Source organism: Sciurus carolinensis, chromosome 5, assembly GCF_902686445.1.
Source record: "Sciurus carolinensis chromosome 5, mSciCar1.2, whole genome shotgun sequence".
NCBI lineage: Eukaryota > Metazoa > Chordata > Mammalia > Rodentia > Sciuridae > Sciurus > Sciurus carolinensis.
The window spans coordinates 10,301,109-10,324,768 of record NC_062217.1 but is presented as its reverse complement, the minus strand read 5'-3'; the positions used below and the strand labels follow the sequence as shown (position 1 = coordinate 10,324,768).

Sequence of the window (23,660 nt, the reverse complement as noted above, 5' to 3'; positions counted from 1 at the left end):
CACAGATGCATATCCTATTGTTAAATAATCTGAGGATTTATTAAGAAGACTGCTGTATCTAAAATACCAGAGAATCTACACAAGAAAGTTCACTGTATTTTCTTAGTATTTGTATAACAATGCTCAAGAGCAAGAATTTTTTATTTTATTTTATTTTATTTTTTATTTAGCTTTAAGTAGAAAGTAGGTTTGGTCAGGTTTGCTGCATATTAAAATAAACTTCGTTTTAGATGTGGAGTTTGCCTGTCTATTCTTACTCTCTTTCTAAGTGTGGAAACGTGGCTACTGTTCTCCCTGCTTATTTCCCTGTGTCCAGTAAATAGTGTTTAATTTTTTAAAGTATCACATCTGAGATTTTGTAAAATATTACCTAATTTCTATCTTCTTTTTTCCTATGTTTTTTTCTCATTTCTCTTCAGTAAGTTCACAAAGAGCCTTTTAAAAAATTTGGTCTGTTCTTCTACAAAAATAGATTTAAAGCCATTCTTTCTTTTTTGATGGTACTTATACAATATTCTAATACCTTGAAAATAAAGTTGATAGTTGTTTACAAATAGATATTTAATTGAAGTAATTTGATATTGATAACAGTGATTTTGCCAGTCAAAAACTAAAAATACTCTTAGTATAAATACAACTATGTATTTATATATATATGCATAAATATGTATATACTTTTTTCTTCCTTCTTTTAAAATTTTACTTATTCATGTACTTGTAATTTTTTAAAATCATTTTTTCTCTCTGACATATAACTCTAAAGTTTTATATCTATTTACACATGTATTTCTGTTTTCAAACTAAGAAGCCATTTGTTGTAGAAAATGTGAAAAGACCAAAATATATAGAAAAAAAGTTACTCATAATTCAAACAAGAAGTCGTATATGTTTTTAGTAATTTGTTTTAGAAAATGATTAGTCTACCAGTTCTTTTTCTAGCCATTTAAAAGTATTTGAGACAAAATGGAATTCAGCAGCAAATACTGTTCTGTCTTATGCTCTTTGGGTTAATGTCTTCTCATTGCCATTTATCTCATTCATGACTCGGCTTATTAGTTAGTCTATAAAAGGTACTTTTGATAACTATACAATATGCCATTATATGTCAAAATTTGTTTGATTGCTTCAGCTGCTGGACAATAAGGCTGTTTCCAACTTGACAGTGGCCAATAACGTAATGGAGCTGTTTTGGAAGATCAATCTTCATCTGCATCTCTGGTCATCTTCCAACAGTCGATGTCTGGAAATGCAATTACTACATCAAAGAGCACAATGCTTTTCAGTGTTTCGGAGTATGATGAACATGTGACTTCCAGAGAGTGACGCACATTTGCAGCGCCACCCAAGCTCCTTGGTGCCTGGCTTGGGTGGCGGTGCAAACGTGCATCACTCCTGGGAGTCCCCTGTTCATTGTCAGCCGAAGCCAAAAAAGAGCAACGACCCTTTTTCCCTTTGACATTTTCTTACTGGCATGAAGAGAAAATTAAAGTTGTATTCTCATCATTTTCTTTGTTTTAGAAGGTAATTTTGGTCACTATTTTTTGACTTGTTTTAAAATTCATATTTATCCTTCTTCCTTAGGATTTATCTATTCTCTTAGGCCTAGACAGTCCTTAACCATAAAGATTATATTTTCTCTTTGCTCTCTGCATGTGCTAACTTGAAATATGGCATTAGGGAGCTCTGGTATCTTCAACATCGCCTCTTTAATAATTATTGGTCTTAATACTTCATTATGATACTTTCCTTTATCATATTTTGTTTCAATAAATGTAGAGGGTTTCGTTTGTCTGGTAACCCTAAATCATGCTCTTAATTATTGTAGGCTTGTCTGTTTTCTTGCTGGTTCTCACCAATGGTTGACAATGTTCCTTCTTTTTTTTATAACATCTGTAATATTCCTTGACAGAGTTCTGGAGGATTAGCTGAGATGCCTGCAATGTCTAGGTAGGTGTGTGCGCAGCTCTCTCTCTATCCATCCATGCCAAGTTCTTACTACAGGACCCCACATGTGGCAAGAGTTCCTGTACATGAACTGTTTCCCTCGAGAATGATGCATGCTGGGAAAATATCACTTTAGACTTCAGCAGGGCTATTTGTGCCTCTCCAGGACCAAGGCCACAACTCCCAGTCACTGTAGAACTTGCATGAACATATTTATCTCCGTATCTGGATGTATATTTGCTGGAAATTCCAGTCAGACTTATTCCTGAACTCTGGGAACATGGATGTCCTAAGAGTGAGCTTTTGGGGTAGTTTTGGGTCTTGTTTTATTCTCACCTTAATTTGGGTTTTATTTTCCCTTTAATTATTTGAAAATGTGTTTAAATATGACTCACTATAATGAGTTGGCTACGTTGTGCTGTTTAAAACAAGGCAAAACACAACAGACATTTCAATTATTGTTGAATTGGTAGCAACTATAAGAACAGTAATTTTTACCTGATTGTATAAAGCAGAAAAGCATTCTTTCTCATGTTCTGAAATGCCATTCCCTTTCCTTTATTTCCATAATCCCTCTGTTGGTTTTACTTTCTCATTTTAATCAACCTGAAATGACTTGGTTTATCCCAAGAGGCAGGAAATGTGACATTTGTCTCAATTGTTAAGAGAATGCTCTTTGGTGGTTCATATTAATATGCACACATTATTGTCAAATTCCTAGAGTTTTCACACAGAAGTTTGTCAAGTACGTCTCTGTTGGATTGAAGTGAACTTTTGTCCTTTGCCCACTGTCTTATTCTCAGGGACTCTGAACTGATGGCATTGGAAAAACAGAAATGACAACAAAACAAACTGTAGTCGAAACAAGAGCTGTGCTACAGAACTGGGTCTTGACCAGCTAACCGTTTTCCTTTTGTATGGCACGATATAGAATCACGATACACCTGGCAAACCTCACCTGTCTAGGGCCCCCTGCTCAGCTCTATGCACACTCACACACATGCCACCTACACTTCATCCCAATCTGTTTCCTAGAAGTTTTACAATTGATTTATGGAGAAGATGAAGAGCCGTTGTCCGCAGGGTGTGGGCAGCTCAGTCTTTCAGTTCTTTAGGGCCCTGAGAGCCACACCCATGGGAGCATGGGAAGGAAGGAGGGAATCTCTGCATCGGCCAATGGATGGGGTCCTGTTAGGTTCCCTCTATGAAGCAGTTCATGACAAACTCTTTCAGAACCTGCCCATAACTGGGCAGCTAGTGTTATTTTTCTGTAATATGTATTTTTTTAACCTTTTGCATCTTTGCAGAAAGTTGCAAAAGACTGAAAAAAAGAACATTCTAAATCTGAATCAGGGACTACTTTTAAAGTTTTAAACTTTTCATGTAACAGAAAACTGAGTACCCCCTGTTCAGTCCCAATCATTTCTGGGAGGGAACTCTGTATGTTGAGTTATCTGATTTGCTTGGAGTATATAGTAGCCATGCCTGGAAGTCGGCTTTCCGTGCCATTCAAGAATGACACCAGCTGCTACTAGTCATTAACTTCCTGTCACAAGGCAAGCACAATGCTAACCAGTTTTTGTCTATTATTTCCTGTATCCCTCCTAACAAGCCTCTAAATTATGCATTTTTATCTTGCTTTTATTGATGGGCAGTTGTATGTAGCCATGAGAGAATAACTGAAGTGTCCAACTATAAAAGGTATTTTTTGTAGACTCTATCTTTCTGTGAGCAGACTCAACAAAATACTTATCAATACATTAAATGCATTAAAATACATTTTCTATCCGTGAAAAGATATTTACAGAAGCTCATTCTCATAGGCTAAAACACAACTGTTTCCCACTAATGGCTCTCATTTAGTTTTGAAGTTGGTACAATGGAGAAGATGGGTTATTAAAATAATGTTAATATAATATGGCAATTAATGGTTGGGGAACTGCAAATAAGAATGTCCAGCGCTTGCTTCGGCAGCACATATAGTAAAATCGGAACAATACAGAGAAGATTAGCATGGCCCGTGCGCAAGGATGACACGCAAATTCGTGAAATGTTCCATATTTTTTTACCTGATATGTAATTAAAAAAAAAAAGAATGTCCATAATGTGATCAAAGGGAAAAATAGTTCTCCCCAAAAGAGTACACTTCTGGGATTAAGGGTAGGAATGTAAGGATGCTTTGTCAAGAGAAATAATAATTCCAGTCATTGGTGTGCAGTTGACCAATGATGTCAGCATAAAACAGGAAGAGATGGCCTTTTCTGTATGATTCATGCAGCACTGAAGTCATCCACTAAAAGAGGTTTACAGGATATTATCACAATGCCACTGATGAGTCACCACAAAAACAAATCCAATAAGACCAAAACACACACAACCCCCCAGCCCAATGTTACAGCAGAAAAAAAAAAATAAGGTTTTAAAATTAACTTTACCTGCAGTGGAAAAGAGATAAAGTTAATTTTAAAGGCTCTTTGGGGGCAGAAAGAAGATGGTTACATTTTAAGCTACATGATGGTATTACTTTAAATTTTAAATCAAATTGCTGTTTTTTATTGCAGAGTCATGTCCAGGCATGGATAGCAATTTGGTCTAAAGCCTCAGATGGGACTTATTTTATGACACTGTGAAATATTTGACACAGTAATGGCCTCATAGAAAAAATTAAAATGATATCTCTGAAGATGACTGCAATTCTTCAACTGGTCATAAATTTTTGTCTTTGGTCAATAAAAATGAATTTTGTTCACTGAAAATATGTCCCCAGAGAAATAACATGTCTTCCAGTGTGACCTTCCTCAAAATCATTCTTCTGGTATTCTCCAGGAAAGAAATAAGCAGGAAAGAGTATACATTTCTAATGGCTTTCCTGAGCCACAATTCCAACCACCAGAGACCCTCAGTGGGCTGACTCCAGCCTGCCAATGTAGCCCTTCCCCATGACTGTGAGTCTCCATATCTCTGATTTAATCTTTCAAACTCCCTTACACAGAACATCCATGTGTAAAGTCATGTTGGGACCCAAATCTTTACCCATTGAGATCATATTTACCCCTAAATTTTTGCAGACCTAGTTCCTTAGAAGCAATCTCCCCTCTGATTAAAATTAGATGAAATTTGTAACCACAGTGGTTGGCCCATAGTAAGTTCCCAGAATTTTTAAATACTCTCCAGGACATATCGGATATTACTTTCTTTTCTTTTCTTTTTTGACTCTGCATCAATCATGGGACGATCGTTGGTTAAAGAATGGGAGAGGAGACAGCATAGAATTTCTACTGGATATTACTTTCAAGCCAAGTACATCTGTGGTAGCATATTTCACTTTTCTCTTTTGTTGAGTTAGTCTAATCTTAATGTGTTCTACTGTGGGATGTTATTTGAGTTCTTCCTTAGGTTCTTGATTATGCTATAAAAAAGGTAGCATGTTTGTTTATGTCTGTATATTTCATGAAGAATACTGACAGAATTATGAACAGTGACAAACCAGACATATGATTTATCTAGTCTTCATTATGAAGGGATGCATCAGATATTTTGAAAAAGTGGTTTTCAGTGGTGTAGCAGATGTGGGGGGTGTATAAACGTGAAGTAAAAGATCCAGAAAGGAGACAATATCCTTAGTGTAGACAAAGACAAAGAAGTGTGAGATTGGGGATGGAGAGACAAACTCTTGGACGGCATGCTTCAGGTTGTGCCCATAAAAATTAACCCTTTGGGGAATTCTGTGCCTACAAGAAGAAAGTGTAGACCCAACACTCCATCATGTTGGCTTTCAAACTGACTTTCTCAACAAGACTCCTAAACCACAAGGATTAAAATAAAAAATCAATAAAAGGTATGGTATCAAACTAAAAAGCAAAGGAAACAATCAAGAGTGTGAAGAGAGAGCCTACAAAATGAGAGAAAATCTTTGCTACCCACACCTTAGATAAGTCCTGAATTTCCAGAATATACAAAGAATTAAAAAAACTTAACAGCAAAACAACGAATGACCCAAATCAATAAATGGGCAATGAACTGAAGAGGCACTTCATAGAAGGAGAAAAATGAATGGGCAACAAATACATGAAAAAATGTTCAACATTTCTGCAATTAGAGAAATACAAATTAAAACTACGCTGAGATTACACCTCTCACTCTAGCCAGAATGGCAATTATCAAGAACATAAGTAACAGTGAATGTTGGTGAGAATGTGGGGAAAAGGGTACACTTATATATTGCTGGTGGGACTGCAAATTGGTGCAAGCAATCTGGAAAGCATTATGGAGATTCCTCAAAAAATTAGGAATGGTACCACCATTTGACCCAGTTATACCACTCCTCAGTACATATGCAACAGACTTCAAATCAGCATACAACAGGGATGCAGCCACATAAATGTTTATAGCAGCTTAATTCACAATAGCTAAGCTATGAACCCAACCGAGGTGCCCTTCAACAGATGAATGTATAAAGAAAATGTCACATACACATACACCCAATGGAATATTACTCAGACATAAAGATGAATGACTTTATGACATTTGCTGGTAAATGGAAGGATCTGGATACTATCATGGTAAGTAAAATAAGCCAATCCCCCAAAACCAAATGGTCTCTCTGATATGTGGAGGCTAACACACAAGAAAGGGCAGGGAAGAATAGAAGCTCATTGGATTAGACAAAGTGGAACAAAGGAAAGGGAGAAGGATAGGAATAGGAAAGACAGTGGAATGAATCTGACATAACTTTCCTATGTACATATATGAATACACCACAGTGAATTTCAACATTGTGTACATCCATAAGACTGGTATCCTAATTAGAATAACATATACCATGTTTATGAAAAATACGTCAAAATAGACTCTACTGTCATGTATAACTAAAAAAATCAAAAATAAAAAAAATCTGGAAGATAGTGGAATTTTATTTTTTCTTCTTAAAATTTATTAGTGAACTTCAGTTTCTGATCATGTATGGGAAAAATGACTTAAAACCCCCAGGAAATTCTGGATAAAATGCAACTAACATTCATTTAAAGACTTGTTAAGATCCCAATAAGTTTCCATTATTTTGTATCAATAACTAAGGAGCAGCTAGAGCCAAGGAAAATCCCCTTCCCTAGGGAATGTATGATCTCTGGCAGACTTTGGTTTTTAATGTTGTGTTGAAATAATGACATGGCACCTGGACAGGTAGAGATTGCTAGCTGAGATACTGGAGCAAAGCTGGGTTTTTATTGGCCTTCCTTCTTGGAGAGGAGGGTGACGAGAAAACGAATTCAATGGCACAAGGAAATGAAGGACCATCTGCACGTCTTGCTAGCCACCCACATATGGCATCACGTTATTGCAGCACCTGGCAGGGCAGAACTGTGGGGAACGACAGACAAGTCACTACGGCATTGTAACAAGTGGTTACCAAACTGAAATAGGCTAAAATTGCTTCCTGTCTCACAGCAGCCACAAAATTCAATTCAAGTAAATGAAGAACTAAATGTTCAAAGCAAAACAAAGCCACAACACAGGTGCCTATCCTGACAAGACTGTATGCGGCGAGTAGTGAGAAGGGGGCACTCGCACTGCTGCTAGGTAGGTAGCTGCGTCTACTCTCCAGTGCTTCTCAATACCTATTAGAGTTGCAGATATGTTTACTCTAAGATCCAGCAAATCTATTCATAACTATATATCCTAAAAAAGTTATTTCACATGTGCACAAATCTGTGTGTGAGAATGTTCAGAATAGCACCATTCAGATTCACAAAATTTAGAAGCCATCTAACATCTGGGTGCATTAGTTTTCTAGTGATGTGTAACAAATTGCTACACACTTAGCAGTGTAAAACGACACTCATTTATCACCTTGTGGTTTCTGTAGGTCAGAAGTGCAGGGATGGTACACGTGTGTTCTCTGCTCAGACTCTCAAAAGGCTGAAACCCAGGTGTTAGCTGGAGCTTGGCCTTATGGGGCTGATCTCATTCATCCCCATTTGTGTTATCAGAATTGATTTTCTTGGGGTCATAAGACTAAAGGTCCTGTTTTCTTGATGGCTGTTGTTCAGGGTCACACCCAGCTCCTTGGGGCCATGCAGAGGTCCTAGCCACAGGGCTGTTCCACAACATGGCATTTTATCTCTTCAAAGTCAGTAGGAGACTCTTTCCTGTGCCACAATTTCTTCTTCAAGAAGGGCTCGGTACCTTTGATCAGGTTATGTCTACCTAAGATGATCTCCATTTTGGTTGACTCAACATTCAATGATCAGCGACATACTTGCAGGATGAAAAAGTCCTGCCCACACCCAAGGGGAGGGGATTACATAGGCATGTATATTAGAGGACAGCTATCATTGGGGTTATCTTGGAATTTACCTACTGTGTGGAAGAATGGAAGCATAGATTGTGCAGTGTCTATAAAAATAGTGCAATATACATACGACATACAATGGCATTTTATACAGTAATGACGATAAATGAAATGCAGCTACATGCACTTACATTGGCAAATCTCACAAATATAATGTTGAACAATAAAAGGAATGATCAGAAAAAAACAGTATAGTCTGAGAAAATATAAGACAAATGTAAGCTGTGCAAAAAAATACATAACTTTGAGTTGATTTTGATATATGCACTAAAAACTTGAAGAAAGGTACTAAGAAAATAAAGATCCAAATCAGAAAAGTGATTTTCTGTGAGGAAGAATGACAGGAGACTGATCAGAGAGAAACATCCCAGGACATCAGGTCTATTTTAATGTGCTAGTTAAGCTCTGTGTGGATTTTAACATTATCTTTAAAATTATTATTTTTCAATATTTTAAATTTTTAAAATATTTTTTATATTATTTTTATTTTTATTTTTGCATAGCTGGGACTGAACCAAGGGTTTCGTGCATGCTGAGCAACTGCTCTACCATTGTTAGACTTCTAGTTCCTATTTTGTTATTCTTTGTATCTTTTGGCATTTCTGACCTGTATTTCATGAAAAATTAAAAATAAGTGAAAGAGAAAACAATAAGACAAAAATCAATAAATATTCCAGCAATATTGATTGAATTAATACTTTTGAAGTTAAAAGAAATCTTGAATTTTTAAAAATATGGTCATCTCTAGCCATATCTGGTAAATAATGAAAAAAAATTAGGAGCAAGCTGTTTCTTCAAAATTCCCCATAGTTATTTCAATATGAATAAAAGCATGATTGGTCATTTTGATAGTTGAAAAGAAACAGGGAAATTAATTTGTAACTAAGTGTTTTATAGCATTTGTTGCTTTTAAGGTATAATTACTCTTTTGGACATGATTTTATAAGTGAAAATTCAATAAAGCAAGTAAGTAGCATTTAGAGAATGCAAATTAAGAAAAACTATCAAATCACATTAAAATTCAAGTACTTCATGTTATGGAGGTTATGTTACTTATAAATAAAAACTATCTTCATTTGCACAATTACAATTGAGGCCTGCTTATTTTTATTATTATAGGGAGGGATAAAGAGACTGCAGTGGTTAAAGATGCAGAGTGAGTGCTCTTCCTAGTAACTTATAGGCAGTTGCTTTATGTAATAAATGTAGGAAAAAACTAAGCAAAACCTTACTGAAATTGTGCCTATCAACTTTTGTTAGGCAACCACAGGAAAGCATGCAATTTGTTTGTTACAGAAAGATTGTGGTTGCTTGCTTGTGCCAATCTGTCTTATGACCTGTACGGGCTGTTCCATCATGAAAATTTAATCCAAATTGTCCTCATAATACAATTTATTCATCTCAACAAAACAGGAACTGTCGAATATTGCCTTATAGCAGGATTCAATGCGCTTGTTTTCTCTATTCAGCAGAATGTCTGTTTGGTTCAAACTAGAATAGTTATTGACTTGGGATGATAAAGTTGCTTATTAAATTCTATCAATGTATCATTGTCTTTTTCTGTTCCATTGAGAAACATTCAAGTGCCCTTTCTCCATCTCCTGGGACTCTATGCTGATGCTCCAGGGGTTGTCTCCCTCTCTCTGACTCTCTGGTGCCTACTGATCCAACCCCCCACCCACAAATACACACATAGTCTTAGGGTTTTGGAGGGGCAAGGGATATACAGCACTATCAACTTTGAGTTACCTGTGCATAAGTGCTCATGGCATGTGATATAAAGTGGCCAGAGCCAGAGGGAGAACAGGAATCACCAGCTGATCTACTCTCCACCTAGCACCCAGCTGGCTGCTTTGCGAATACCTATTTGGGTGTCTTGGGAAGGATCTGGGGCCCAGATGTGTCTGATGAGAGAAATTAAACATGTATTTTTCTCATATACTTATCTGCACCCCCAGTTTGCATAGGGTAAACAGCAGCCTTGGAGGCAAAGATGAGAGAGAGAGACATTCTCTCTAGGTTTTGGCTCTGTCCTGCGTAGTGTTTTTATGGTTGTCTCCCCAACACTCATTCCTTCCCATGTGATTAATCTAAGCCAGTCATTCTAATCACAGATCTTGCCAGGGGATCAGGAATAACTGTGATACCTACTCCTGCCAATGAGAGATGAGAGAACATTTGCTGGGAGTAGGTGTTATGGTTTGGACATGAGGTGTCCCCCAAATGCTCCTGTGTTAATGCAAGAATATTCAGAGGTGCAATGATTGGATTGTGAGATCCATAACCTAATCAGTCCACCCTAATTTGAATGAACTAACTGGGTGGTGACTGTAGGCAGAAGGGGTGTGGTTAGAGGAGGTGGGTCACTGGTCACATTCCCTGGAAGGCTCGTGTTCCCTACAGAGCCTTCCCCTCAAGCCCTGCTTCCCGGCCTCCAAGATGGGAGCAGTGCTCTTCTGCCATGCCCTTCAGTCAGGATGCTCCATCTTATCTCTGGCCCATAGCACTGGGAACTTCTGCCATGATATTCTCCCCCATCTTGGGCCCAGAGCCCAAGAGTTGGCCCACCACAGACTAAACCTTTGAAACCATGAGCAAAAATATACTTTTGTCCTGTAAGTTGTTCATGCAGATAAAACATGACTAACATAGAAGGGATGAGATTGGGAAAGCTTTTCTTGCTCCTAAGAAGGAGAAAAGTGAGGACTCACTTATTCCTCTGTGATCATGAATCCTGGGGATTCTACTTCCACCTTGCTAACACAGGAAGACCTCAGGGAGAAGGCAACTGTATTAGTTTGCCAGGCTTCTGTAATAAGGTAACACAAATGGGGTTGCTCATGTCCCAAATGTATTGTCTCACAGTTGTGGAGACTAGAAGTCTGAGTCTGCTCTATCCGATGGACCCAGGGCACAGCTTCTCTTGTGTTTTCTAGCTCTAGGTATTTGTCAGCATTCCTTGGTGTTCCTCGATTTGCAGATGCCACTTGAAATGTATGACATCTCCTGATGCCACTTCACATGGGCTTCCTCCATGCCTGTCTGTGTCCACATCCTCCACTTCATGAGAGCACCAGTCACACTGAATGAGGGCCCACCCAAGGCCTCATTTTAGCTCCATTGCTCCTATTTCTAACAGAGTCACTTTCTGAGGTACTGGGGGGTTAGGAATTCAAGATATCTTCTCAGGGTTGAGAGGACACAATTCAACCCAAACTACAACAAAAAGAATTTCAGTGAAAGATCTAGACTTCCTAAAATCTCATCTACCTATTCTCTTAAATTTTTATGAGATACATTTCCTAATCATTGAAGTCAAAGTCAAGATTTCCATGATTTCCAGTCAAAGCATTCATGGCAGGATTATTCGGGCACTTCTAATGAGATCAGGTAAGCACGAGGATGGAAGGCAATGGGGATCTTGGAATGAACAACAGAAGAAGGAAGTCCGGCATGTTGTACCTGATAGTGTACGAGGGTCAGGGGAGTCTGTTCAGGTTCAGCATTGTTGTTCATTCTTCCTTCAGAAACCTATTCTCCAGCTGTCTCCTGGAGCATCCTCCATCTGCCTCATGTGTTGATCTTTGACAAATGCTGTTTCTGCTGTGGGACCTGGAGTAACAGGTGCAGGGCCAGGGTCCTGACCCTTGCACCACCTGTGGCCTATGCCCCAACAATATTAATTCCTCATGCACCTCGGTGTCATTAAGTCCTGCAGGAATTTTGTGATGAACTACCCCAAAGCCTTTCCTTCCAGGTATGAATTGACAAAGATACTTTTAGTCTTGGCACTCAGTAAATATTTCCTGACAAAACGACTACTTTCTAGTATATTTGCCAGGAGGCACTTGACCCTAACAGATAATAGTTGGGAGGGGCCAAAGATGGCTATGATTCAGTGTTCAAGCTGTGTAGCATTGGGTAGGTCATGCAAATAGTATGCTTCAGTGTTTTCATTGGTAAACAGAGCTCTTATTTGTCATATCGATTATCTATCATTGCCATTTTAAAAAAGAATGAAGCTCAGACCAACTAAATGTCACCCAAGACCATATGCACAATCAACAGTGTTTTAGCATGATTCCAGAATCTGTGCATTTTCCCAATCCCTAATATGAGAAGAAGGAAGAAAAGTATTCAAAAAGAGAGGTAAAAGATAACTGAACGTTCCGTGTGTCACACTGGCTTATGAACTTTGGGTCAAATTGTGGCAGACTTTGAAAACTCTTCCAAGTGTGTGAGCACGGGGACTAATTTCCCTTTAGGATCCTTTGACCTTCTATTATTTTTGGTGCTCCATCTGAGGGTCACTGCACTGGGTGGTCCCTGGGAACCCAGTGGCTGGGCTGCCTCTCTTTCTGCTGTCTCTCTGCTCTTCCAAATTTCTCTTCTTAGTATCTGGCTGGGGAAAATGCCTTTGGGTGTCCACACCAGGCCATCTTAGAGAGACTCCACAGCAGGCTGCTGCAGCCCAGGTACAAAGGGTCTAATTGAACCCAGTATCCAGTTCTACATCTAGTCTGATGAGCATTCACTAACTGGGTGGTTGGATCCAGACCAGGCTAACAAACAGCCACTGCAAAATGATTTCCCTGGCACCAGTCTTGAGCCCACTCTGCCAAGCTAGGCTCCTGCCTCTGCCTGACCCATCCTTCCTACAAGACAAATGCTCCCACCACCCCCATCTCCACATGTGCTTCCACGGTTTATTTCCCTGCACCATTCCACAGCATGTTGCTGGTAGCCAGCCCCCAAACAGCCTGGACTAAAGTCAAGACAATGTGAACAACTGTGGGTTTTTACAATTCCTATTTTACTTAGGGGTATATCAAATGATTTTTCTCACAGAGAATTTGTCCTCCTAATGGGCTGTGCTTCGGCTAATACTATAATTAAACCACCCTCCCCAAGCATTCAACCACAAGATAAGAAGGAAGATGGCCTCAAGAGAAGGGGAGGAAGTGAGCCCACAGACCTGAGTGCTGAAGACAAAGCTAGGGTTGATGCATGGGTTGGAATCATTTCTCCTAATGTATCCCTATCCAGCAAGGACCACCACAGATGGTGCTTTATTTGATTAGGAATGATAATGACTCCCTTCGCAATCATACAATTTTGAATATTTCTTGTAAAATTTGATTATTTTTAAGGGATTTAACTTTCAATGATGCTTTCATGCAAGGAGCAATCTAGCTCCCTCTAACTGCATCCGTTCAGGATGCCAATGCTGTTAGCAGCTCGATTACTGATTAGGGGTTCAGAGCTGCTGAGCTGCTGTCATTGGGATGGTCCAGTAATCAGGCAGAAGGACACTACTGAGTCATGGGTGATCCGAAAAAGGAGTGCCACTTGATTACTATATAATGGCTGAAAACGAGAGTGAAATTTAAAGGTGCTGTGTCATGGATGGGTCTAGAAAGCAGTCTGTCTTACACGGATGGTATCTTCAACTTCAATACAGTACAGTGTGAACTGGATACTCAAACCTTTACAAAGTGCTTTCTAGGTCCAGTTTTGTGGTTATTATTCAGTATACACAATGCAGGAGAAAAAAAAAACATTTCTTACCTACAGTTTGGATGTGCAAAAAATAAAAAGTTTAGTGAATGATTTGTCCAGTGTCCCACAGCTAAAACATGATGGAGCAGGATAGCAAAATCGACACATGTGGCAAGAAGCACAGACTCATGAACACAATGCCTTCCTCACAGGTCCCTGGCCTCCTTACGACTCCAGAATTCAAACACTTTTGAAATTTCTCAAAGGTTCTCTTTTTGTGGTTTATTTAGAGGTGATATTTGTTCTGACCTCAGACTGACTTGGTGTTTTCATTTATCCTGTTTGAAGGCTGGTGTTTTGCTATGGAAATATTAAAGTGCCGATTATAGGGTGCTGATTCAGATGGCTTTGGGGGTGGTAATTACCTTTCTAATATCTGGGAAATTCTGCACTCCACAAACCATCTGGATAAAAGGGGTTGGGGGTAAGGGATATAAAATCAGTGAGGTGAAATGAGAGGAGATGGTAAAAGATGAAGATAAGACATGAAATTAAGATAAGACTGTGAAGAAAGAACAGAACTGACCACTTTAGCATTCCTTAAGTGTAGAACAATGGCTGAACCTGTGGGCCTTCAACAATGTGTGTGAAATTACACTGGATGGAAGTGCAGACCATCATGAAAACCATCTTAGTGTCACCAAGTAAACCATGGCTGTCTGCTCTCTTCATTAACCAGTGAGGGGCAGACTGAGAGGAGCTGGGCTTCATGATACCACTTTCATCCTTGCTTGTATCCCTCCATCCCTGGAGGAAAAGCTGCCCCTCCTGTTGGCCAGGCTTTGCCTGGCTGCCCTCCCAGCTGGCCTGGGGCACAGCCAGGACACTGCGGGTCTCTGGAGGGAGCTGCAGCCATGGACCCAGCTCCATCTCCCACGCAACCGTGATGCTCACAGGCACAGCTGCATCCCCAGGCCAGGTGCCTCCTTGTCGAGGACTGAACTGGGGTACTTTCTCCATTCTGGTTCAGTACATTTCTGTGCCTAGAACTTTCCACTTCCTGCCCACCCACCTGTGGGCCATAAAAGCAGAGAGGACTGCTCAGCAATGAACCAATTTTCCTTCTCTCTAGGTCTGCCTGTGCTGATCTGCCTGGCCTTCCCCGTGCAGTTCAGGGAAAGGGGAGCCCTGGGGAGCCCCTGCCCCTGCCCTCTGCTGACACTGCCACAGTGAGTGAGCAGGGCCCTGACTCAGACTTTGATTGGCTTGTGTTCCTCACAACCACCTCAACACCCAGGGAATCTGTCCCAGTGCTTCTTCCGTGTCCCCAGAAGCCCTTTGCCATCATCCCCTGAATCGCATACATCTTTAGCCCTCCCCTCTGCTTGCTCTCTCATCACTTAGACAAGCTCGCACTTCATCCATCTTAAAGTTTCCTGGCCTTGTGTCTCTTCCACCACTGGCTGCTGTCTCCCCTTTACATTTGGAAGAAGAAATTGCTCACTCAGGCCTTTAGCACTTGCTGTCCCCGGGACCTGGAACATGGTTCCCTTACTGCTCATTTGTCCATATCCAACTGTCCTTCAGTAACCACGGGACCCAAAATGCCTCCCTGGGTCTTCCATCCCAGCTTATGGTCCTTCCCTCTGGGTCCATGACCTTCACCAAGGCCAGGAGAACACTGTGCTTACTGGTTGCCTCCTGCCCTCCACAGCAAGTTTTGTGAGCATGGACACTTAGTTGTGTCCATGCCTCAGGATCACCCAAACTTCCTGGCTCTTCAGAGGCACTCAACAAAAGCTTAGGGATATATGGATAAATCAAGAAAGGATGAACTCCAACACTCCTTGCTAAAGTAACAAATTTACCACAAAATTTAAAAAATATTACAAACTATTAGTCTATCCACTGGGAATACTGGCCTTTTTACTTTTAAAGTTTAATATTAAAAAAAATATATATATATATATATATATATTATGCTTTTTTGTTTGTTTGTTTTTTGTTTTTATTTTTAACTCAAGATTTTCTTTCCAGAAATAAGTCTTATGATTTCAACTTCTGGTGAAAATACATATATTCTTTGTCTCGGTCACTACAGTTTTGATGTTGCTTAAATTTCTTTGGGGGTCCTGAGTCCCCACTAAGAACTTAGTCTACATTTTAGGATCTCTCTGGTTAGTTGCCAAATTTTCCATACAATTTCTGCTTTGAATTGATTTTTAACTTCCTTTACAGTCTGAGTGAATTCTAATGAGAATGCAGAGGTACCAACTAGATGATCTCCTAAAGAGACTTCATATATGAAGGTTATGAATTTTATTAAATTAAAAATCCAAAGCTTCCTATTGGAGTATGTCTGATATAAAATATATGAACTGTAAAACAGATAAAAATGTTGCCTCTCTCACACACACAAATGAACATTTCACTCTAAAATTATGCTATATTTTAATTTATAGGTGCAAGAACCCTAGTTCCCATTTTTACTGGTTTCATCATATATTTATATTATTTCCACAATTTTAGAATTGATGAATAATCTCACAATGCTGAAAATATGCTGAGACACCTGTGCCCCACAGAAGGGAATTTTAAATATTAAAATTTAATTATCCTAAGTTATCAAAAATATGACAATAGTTTTAAACCATGACTAAAGTGAAATTACATTGATGTTAAGAATTATTAGCAGAATAAGAATAATGAATTAAACTGACTGCAGTTTTAATTCTTACCCTTGGAAATGTTGTAAATCTGTCCAGTTCTTCAACAAAGCAGAACATTTGCAAACTAATCGCTGACATAACAATCAAGAGGCTGGCAGTGAACACAACCAGACTCCCGAGCTTTTTCCCAGGACCAAAGATCTTGTAGACAAAGTCTTCTAATGCAGGAGAAATCTTAATAAGCCGAACTACCCGAAGAACCTACCACAAGAGAGGAAAACATACACGTTGGATCATTTCTTTACATAGAACCTTAAAGAAATTTATACTAAAACATTTCCACAGTACTCTATGAAATCACATTGGTCCACTTGTGCATTTAGAGACTAAATGTAAAAATAGACTAGCCAAGATATCAATAGTGGTAACAGAGTGTTTTAACCTATAATGTGATCATTCAAATAGTATTAACTAGTAATGCGTTCAAAATAAAAGTGATATTTCCTTATGTTCAAATATCTAAGAGAACTTTTAATTCACTATTAGTTATAGTTAATGTCTCAAAATAAACTTTTCTAAGTATTACACAATCATAAGGAAATAGAAAAAAATAAACTTTTATCAGGGGTTCTTTACTTCAGGCTGTGACATCTACCCCAATATCGGTTTTCTCTTTCTTCCTTTAGGTAAAAGAACTTTCTGAATTTCAGCCTATCCAGGGCTGCCTAGCAGGTAGACTACACTGTCCTGTCTCTGGATCTACACTTTGCAGCTGGGTGTGTCCCATGAACCAGGCCCAGGCTTATGGGACAGGAAAGGAATAGTTTGCAACTTTTGGTACATGAAGTTCAACTTGCCCTGGATAACCTTTTTATGCCTTCCTCTGGCCTAGAAATGGAAATAAATGGAGTGGTACCTTTGGACCAGAAACAGAAGCCTGGCAAAGAGTATGTCAGGTTCGAGCTGACCTAACAGGTCTTGGATGACCCTGTGAAACAGAGCCACCCACTTTCCCTGGACCCCCAACAACCACTGGAGGAAGACAACCTTATATAAGCCTTGTATATTTGGATCTTTGCTGTATCTGCTTGTTATCTATTCCTTATATAGAGACAATGAGTAATAATATATGTTTAGAAGTTTTGGGTGTATTATTTGCAAAGAACCCACCCACAACTAATTAATTAATTAATTAAACAAATACTGATGATTCTGTGCCAAACATTATGTTGGATAAATTTGATTCAATGGCTACTATTACAAAAAGCACATGGAGTAGATACAGCTCTTAAGGACATATTTATATGATTAAAAAGCATAGATTGGGCTGGGCGTGGTGGCACATGCCTGTAATCCTATCAGCTTGGGAGCCTAAGGCAGAAGGATCGTGAGTTCAAAACCAGCCTCGGCAACTTAGTGAGGCCAAAAGAAACTTAGAGAGATCCTGTGTCTACATAACAGAATTAAGAAAGGGCTGGGGATGTGGCTCCATGGTTAAGCACTCCAAGGTTCAATCCCTGGTACCAGAAAAGAAAAATTGGTATGTAAGAAAAGCATGGAAAAATGCCATTTTTCATTAAGTCTGAGATGTCATCAATTTTTTATGTTCCTTTAATAAATAAGAATGCTGCCAATTAAAGTACAGTGATTAGAAGGCATATTTCAAATTTAGAAATATTAAATTAGAAAACTGTGTTCTTGGCATAAATAAAACATGGTAAATTGAAGAGTAATAGAACAATAATAGAATGTAAGTAGAATAAAATCAGAAACTAAGTTGTCTCTGAAAGATGAATGCTAAATTTGGAACATAGTACTGAACAAGAAATGCATTAAAAAATAAATTTTAGTTTTTCCATGCACTTGGAATGTACAGAACAGGAAATGCATTTTATAAACTAGATTTTAATTGTTACATGTGTAAACAAAATATTTGTTTTTGCCTCCTCAATGTCCCTAGCTTCCTACTCTTTCTGATCCTCCTTCAGTAAATCATTCCAACTCCATCAGTCCTACCATTTACAAAGCATAAATATATGGTCTGCAGCAGCCTGGAAGGAAAATTAATTGGACAAGTGACAGGAAGTTGTGAAGATGCATAAAAATCCTTAATACCACATTATAGAAGAAAATTTATGTGAGAAATCAATTTGTTTGAATGAAGCATCTGACCACATGGTTTAGCTCCCATTTCTGCTGCTATAATTCTTGACATGCATTCCCAAATCAGAACATAGTACACTCAGGTAATCTTTCCAAATAAAAGAAAATAGTTTTATTATTAGAACTATTGGTGTATTAACATACCAACATCATAACATGCTAACATCCTAACATTAATATTCAGAATAATAACCTGGCAGGATTTCATTTTTATCAGATTTTTTTGATTCTCAAACATAAATGACTCAATATCTAACTAGGAACAGCAGAATTCAGGCAAGTACACAGGGATAATTTACTTGGTTTACAGCTCAAATTTCAGTACTATGTGTTCTCCTTGCTGGTATTAAAATCGTATTTAAAATATCATCTAAATAATTTTGAATTCCATCCCAAATTCTAACTAATATAGTCTATACATATTTGTTCAATTCTAATATTTCATCATCTTGAAGAAAGAGAACTTAATACAACTCCCTCATTGGTGATTTGATCAGCACTTTCAAAGGGTTAAATCTACATCCTGGAAAGGGGAAATTCTTATCAGTAACTCCAGTTGTGCCTTTCCATATTTGTGGATAAGCATGCTTTTCACTCTGTCTGTTCCTATAGATATGAAATAAAGCACTTTAGAACACTGTGTGGTTATTTCCAAAGCACATTCTCCTGGTCAAATGCCTGAGCCGGTCGCTTCGTAGTGAGACACTGTAGAAAAGACCTGGTTAAAAATGTGAACTCTGAAATTAAACTTTCTGGAACAAAGTTGCAGCTCCACCATTTGCTAGACACACAGTCAAGGGCAAGTCATTATGTCTCTTCAGGCAACAACAATAAATGGGGCAATGCGCTCAGCACAGGTAATAGTCAAAGCACAATCAACCCCTGGTCATTGCGCAGGTAGGGAAGAACCAACGAATTCTGCATGGTTCCCCCCAGACCACGGCGCCCTAAGTTCCCTGCAGCCCCGGCAGGCTGACCTTCATGCCAGTCCTTGAACATGTCAATCCTGGACCTGTGCCACCTGGTTCTCTCTGCCCAGAAACTTCCCCCAGGCCGTGGTGGCTCATTCTCTTGCTTTATTCAGCCTCTGTTCAAGTGAAATCTCTTCATAGCAGGTGTCCATGGGAAACTGGTCTAAAATAGCACCCAGGCTATGATCACACCCTCTCCCCTGCTTGTTTCTATCCACAGCATTTCCGGCACTTGTATTCTACATTCTCTTGTGTACTCCTTTGTGAACTGTTTCCCCTCTAGCATTTCAGCCTAATAAATTTCATTAGAAAAATATAAATATGACCATGTATAGAGACACAAATAAAAATCACCTAACCATTAGCAAATCAAACTACTACAAATTATAATCCAGAAGCATATACAAATTAAAATTGTAAACTTCACTATGGTTTGACTACATGATATTTCATTGTTTTACCTCCAAAATGGCTAGAGTCAAGCAAGCTAGTATTAGATAGTTTGTGAAAAAGACTAGAAGGAAAAATCAGAGATGAGGACAAGCGCAGGAAACAAGAAATAGTTAATAATCCATAACAAGTTGGTTTATTTCTTTCCAGTAATTTTTCTACTTATAGGTATTTTGCATCTATACAGAAACGTAAACACACACATTGTATAATTTTGTTGTTTCACATTTAAATAAAATATAAATATTTTCAAGTTATCACAGATTCATCACACTCATCATTTTATAGTAAAATTCACATTATGACTTACTAATCTATTCCTCAATTGTTTACCTTTTATTAAACAGTTTCCATTTCTACTCTCATAAACAATTCCAAAAGAATATCTTTGCACACAAGTTTTTGCCATACCATAGTAATTTTAAGGCCCTAAATATATTTTATTCTAAACCTTTGCTGAAATAGTCCATAGCATTTTTCTAATTTGATAGGTTTGTAAAATAGATACTTCATTCTACTGACTGTTAGAGCCTCTACAATTATTAATGCCCACTGGAGGACCTCATCTAGTCAGGAGTGCACAGGAGCAGATAATGACACACATATTTGGAACACACATTTTCCATCAAAAATTTTAGATGTGTATAACTGGTTCCAGTTACCTCACCCCTGGTAACCAAGTCTCAGAATAAAAACCAACAGTTGAGAGACTTATGTCCAAAGGTATACTTGCTGGAATTACCAGAGGCCCAGCTCTTCATCTAGGTCTCTAAGGCATTTGTTCTTTATTTTTTACAAATGTTAATATTGTTCACTAAAGATAATATTATTGTAAAAATGATAACTTTGGTATTACCAATAAGTAAAACAAATGACATTGGAATGTGTTTTCTTTGTTCTAAGGCATTAGAATCTTATGTCTTTACATTAATCTTTAAAATTCCACAGACATGTTATTTCCCAACTACTTGAAATATCTATTAGGAAAAATGCACATTTGGTACTGCCATAATAAATTATATAAATAACCAATTTGAGTCAGAAAAATTACTATATTTGAGATGTTTTTGATGATGAAATTTCATATCATGTTTTATCATTTTTGCCAACAACAGAATGACAATGAGCATATTGCTATTACCTAACAATTACAAAGAATACAACTGATCATTGCTATTTATTGAATAATTACAGAGCAATGATTCAATATCATAGTTGAAAAACAGCCAATTATTATACAATAAGTACAATTATTCATCACAGAGAAGAAATAGGTATTTAGGTTATTATGTATGACTACTTAATATCTATAAAGGTAAGTTTTTTTTATTCCATTGTAAATCACTGTTGACAAGGATATTTATTTATTTATTTATTTATTTAATTTATTTATTTTTTTTGTGGTGCTGGGGATTGAACCCAGGACTTTGTGTTTGTGCAATTATATTTATAAGAGAGATATATACTTGGAATTAAATCCATATTCCCTCTTAAAAGTTTGTGCCAACAACTTATATAGTTTAAAGTTTGCTGAATATGTATAGATATATGATATCCATATGTATATAAATATGTATATCTATATTCTGCTAATTTAGGAATAGTATATTAAACATCTGCATTTATTTCTGTGAATTTTCAGGAGTTTTAAAAATAATTGTTACAATTTATGTATGAATTTTCTGATATTTAAAATTTCAAGCTCACATTTTGTTTATATGAAATATATGGTTACATATAGTTGTTATAATAATGTGACTATATTCAGCTGGAAAGGAAAAAGTTCTAAAGATAAATGGACATTAATTGCATTACCTGAAAGTACGTGAATTGAGAATGATAAAGATCCGGATACACATGAAGAGTAGTTCCAATGACAAGTAGTAACTCAAATTTGTGGAGAGATGAGCTAATATATCCAGTAAATCCCAGACACCATATCTTCAGAAGAGCTTCCAAATCAAAAAGAACTGTAAAGGCCACCTAGAGGAACAGAGACATTGAAAATAGAATCCAAAAGAATTTTTCAACTTATTTCACATATTTACCAGTGCATGAATTTCAGCCATGGTCATATAAACTGAGAAGCCCCACAAGGTCAAGAGATATTTCATTAGAGAGATGGGTTTGGAATAGACTAACTAGAACACAGTAGACCAAAGCTATCTTAGAAAATCAGAAAATTATGTTGGAATATTGAATGTTTATGAGTGATATTATTTCTTCATTATCCAATATTTGATAAACTTTAAAACCACTGACATTTATAGAATTTATCATTTTTGCCAACAACAGAATGACAATGAACATATTGCTATTACCTAACAATTATAAAGAATACAACTGATCATTGCTGTTTACAGAATTTACAGAAATTCTGTATTTTTATATGAATTATATTTTCTAAAGAGCACAGTTCATAATGTACATGGTAAATTATAAAATGACTACTAACCATAATTCAACTGAAGTAAAAAAATTAAAATGTCATTGATCCTTCTATGCTTTGGGGCATATAACATGTACAGAAATTGGAATTCTATGACAAATGATTTATGTGTGTGTATGCACATGGAGATCAATAAACTAATATAATATGTTACTATATTATTAATCAACAAATGAATAATCAATATCACTATATTAATATCCATCAACCTTTTAATCTCTCACATAAATTCTGTGAATTTACTATCATAGCAGTATTATAAAATACATATATAATGATAGCATGTTATTCTCATTAACCCATCTTCTAGGTAAGAATTCTTACTTTATAAGAAGGTTGTAACTGGAATTAAAATATGCAATGTAAGATTAGCTTCTAATTAAGGAAAGCAAGAGTGAGTGTTGGGATGAGTCATAACACATCCCTCTGAGAAGATATCAACAATTTACTGGAAAATGGGAATAAAGTAGACTTGTTTCTTTCTCTTTCTAGGCCCATATTGACTATCAGAAGGCACATTCTTCTGCTAACATTTGGAAAAGGGTGAAGAAGAATGGAATTTTGATGATAGCATTTTAGAAATGAAATAGTAAAAGCAATGCAGGAGGTTAATTTAGAAAGGAGGAGTATATGAACATTACTTCTCAAGTCTAACATTTCTGTAGATTCTGGTTGCTTTTTATCTTTAAGGGGCATTTACCTTCCTTAAAAAAAAAAAAAAAAAAAAGGGAAAGTAATACATTTTACTTTGAAATAATCTTAAATATACATGAAGACTTTAAGCTCCATTGGTCGTCTTTCTCAGGTGAGCCCATTAACATCTTTGTATATTCCTCCTCAGTGTTCTCCAGGCTCACCCACGCATAGGCAGTCACACAAAGGGACACTTGGCAACTTGTTTTTCTCACTCGCAATCAAGCTCCTCCCTTCAGATGAAGGGATAGAGGTCCTACTTATTCTTTTTATCATCTGCATCCCCATAGCATTCACCACTTATTAAACTCAACACTCTCCCTCCTAACTTAGTGACCAGTTGCAGTGAAAGGCATCATTGGAGAAGGTGGTTAAACATTTTACTATTTCAAAAACATGGGTGCATTAACCATCCTTCTGCATCTCAGTAAATACTAAGGCTTTCATATCTGTAAACAGATTTCCAAACTTGA

The 23,660-nt window shown here is 37.5% G+C and overlaps 1 protein-coding gene and 1 non-coding gene across 6 annotated transcripts in view; one reads left to right on the top strand and one right to left on the bottom strand.

Annotated features, from left to right (window-relative positions):
* The window catches only part of Nalcn (sodium leak channel, non-selective), a 313,879-nt gene that overhangs the window by 130,638 nt on the left and 159,581 nt on the right, over positions 1-23,660 (bottom strand). For all 5 annotated transcript variants that reach the window (XM_047553611.1, XM_047553608.1, XM_047553613.1 and 2 more), the window contains exons 12-13: positions 21,861-22,028; positions 16,531-16,722 (exon numbers count right to left, since the gene is read on the bottom strand). In XM_047553611.1, coding sequence (XP_047409567.1) covers positions 16,531-16,722; positions 21,861-22,028 — 360 coding nt within the window. The remainder of the gene's footprint in view (positions 1-16,530; positions 16,723-21,860; positions 22,029-23,660) is intronic.
* Positions 3,903-4,009, top strand: LOC124986078 (U6 spliceosomal RNA). Its single transcript, XR_007108979.1, has one exon. It is a non-coding gene; the product is annotated as a U6 spliceosomal RNA (small nuclear RNA).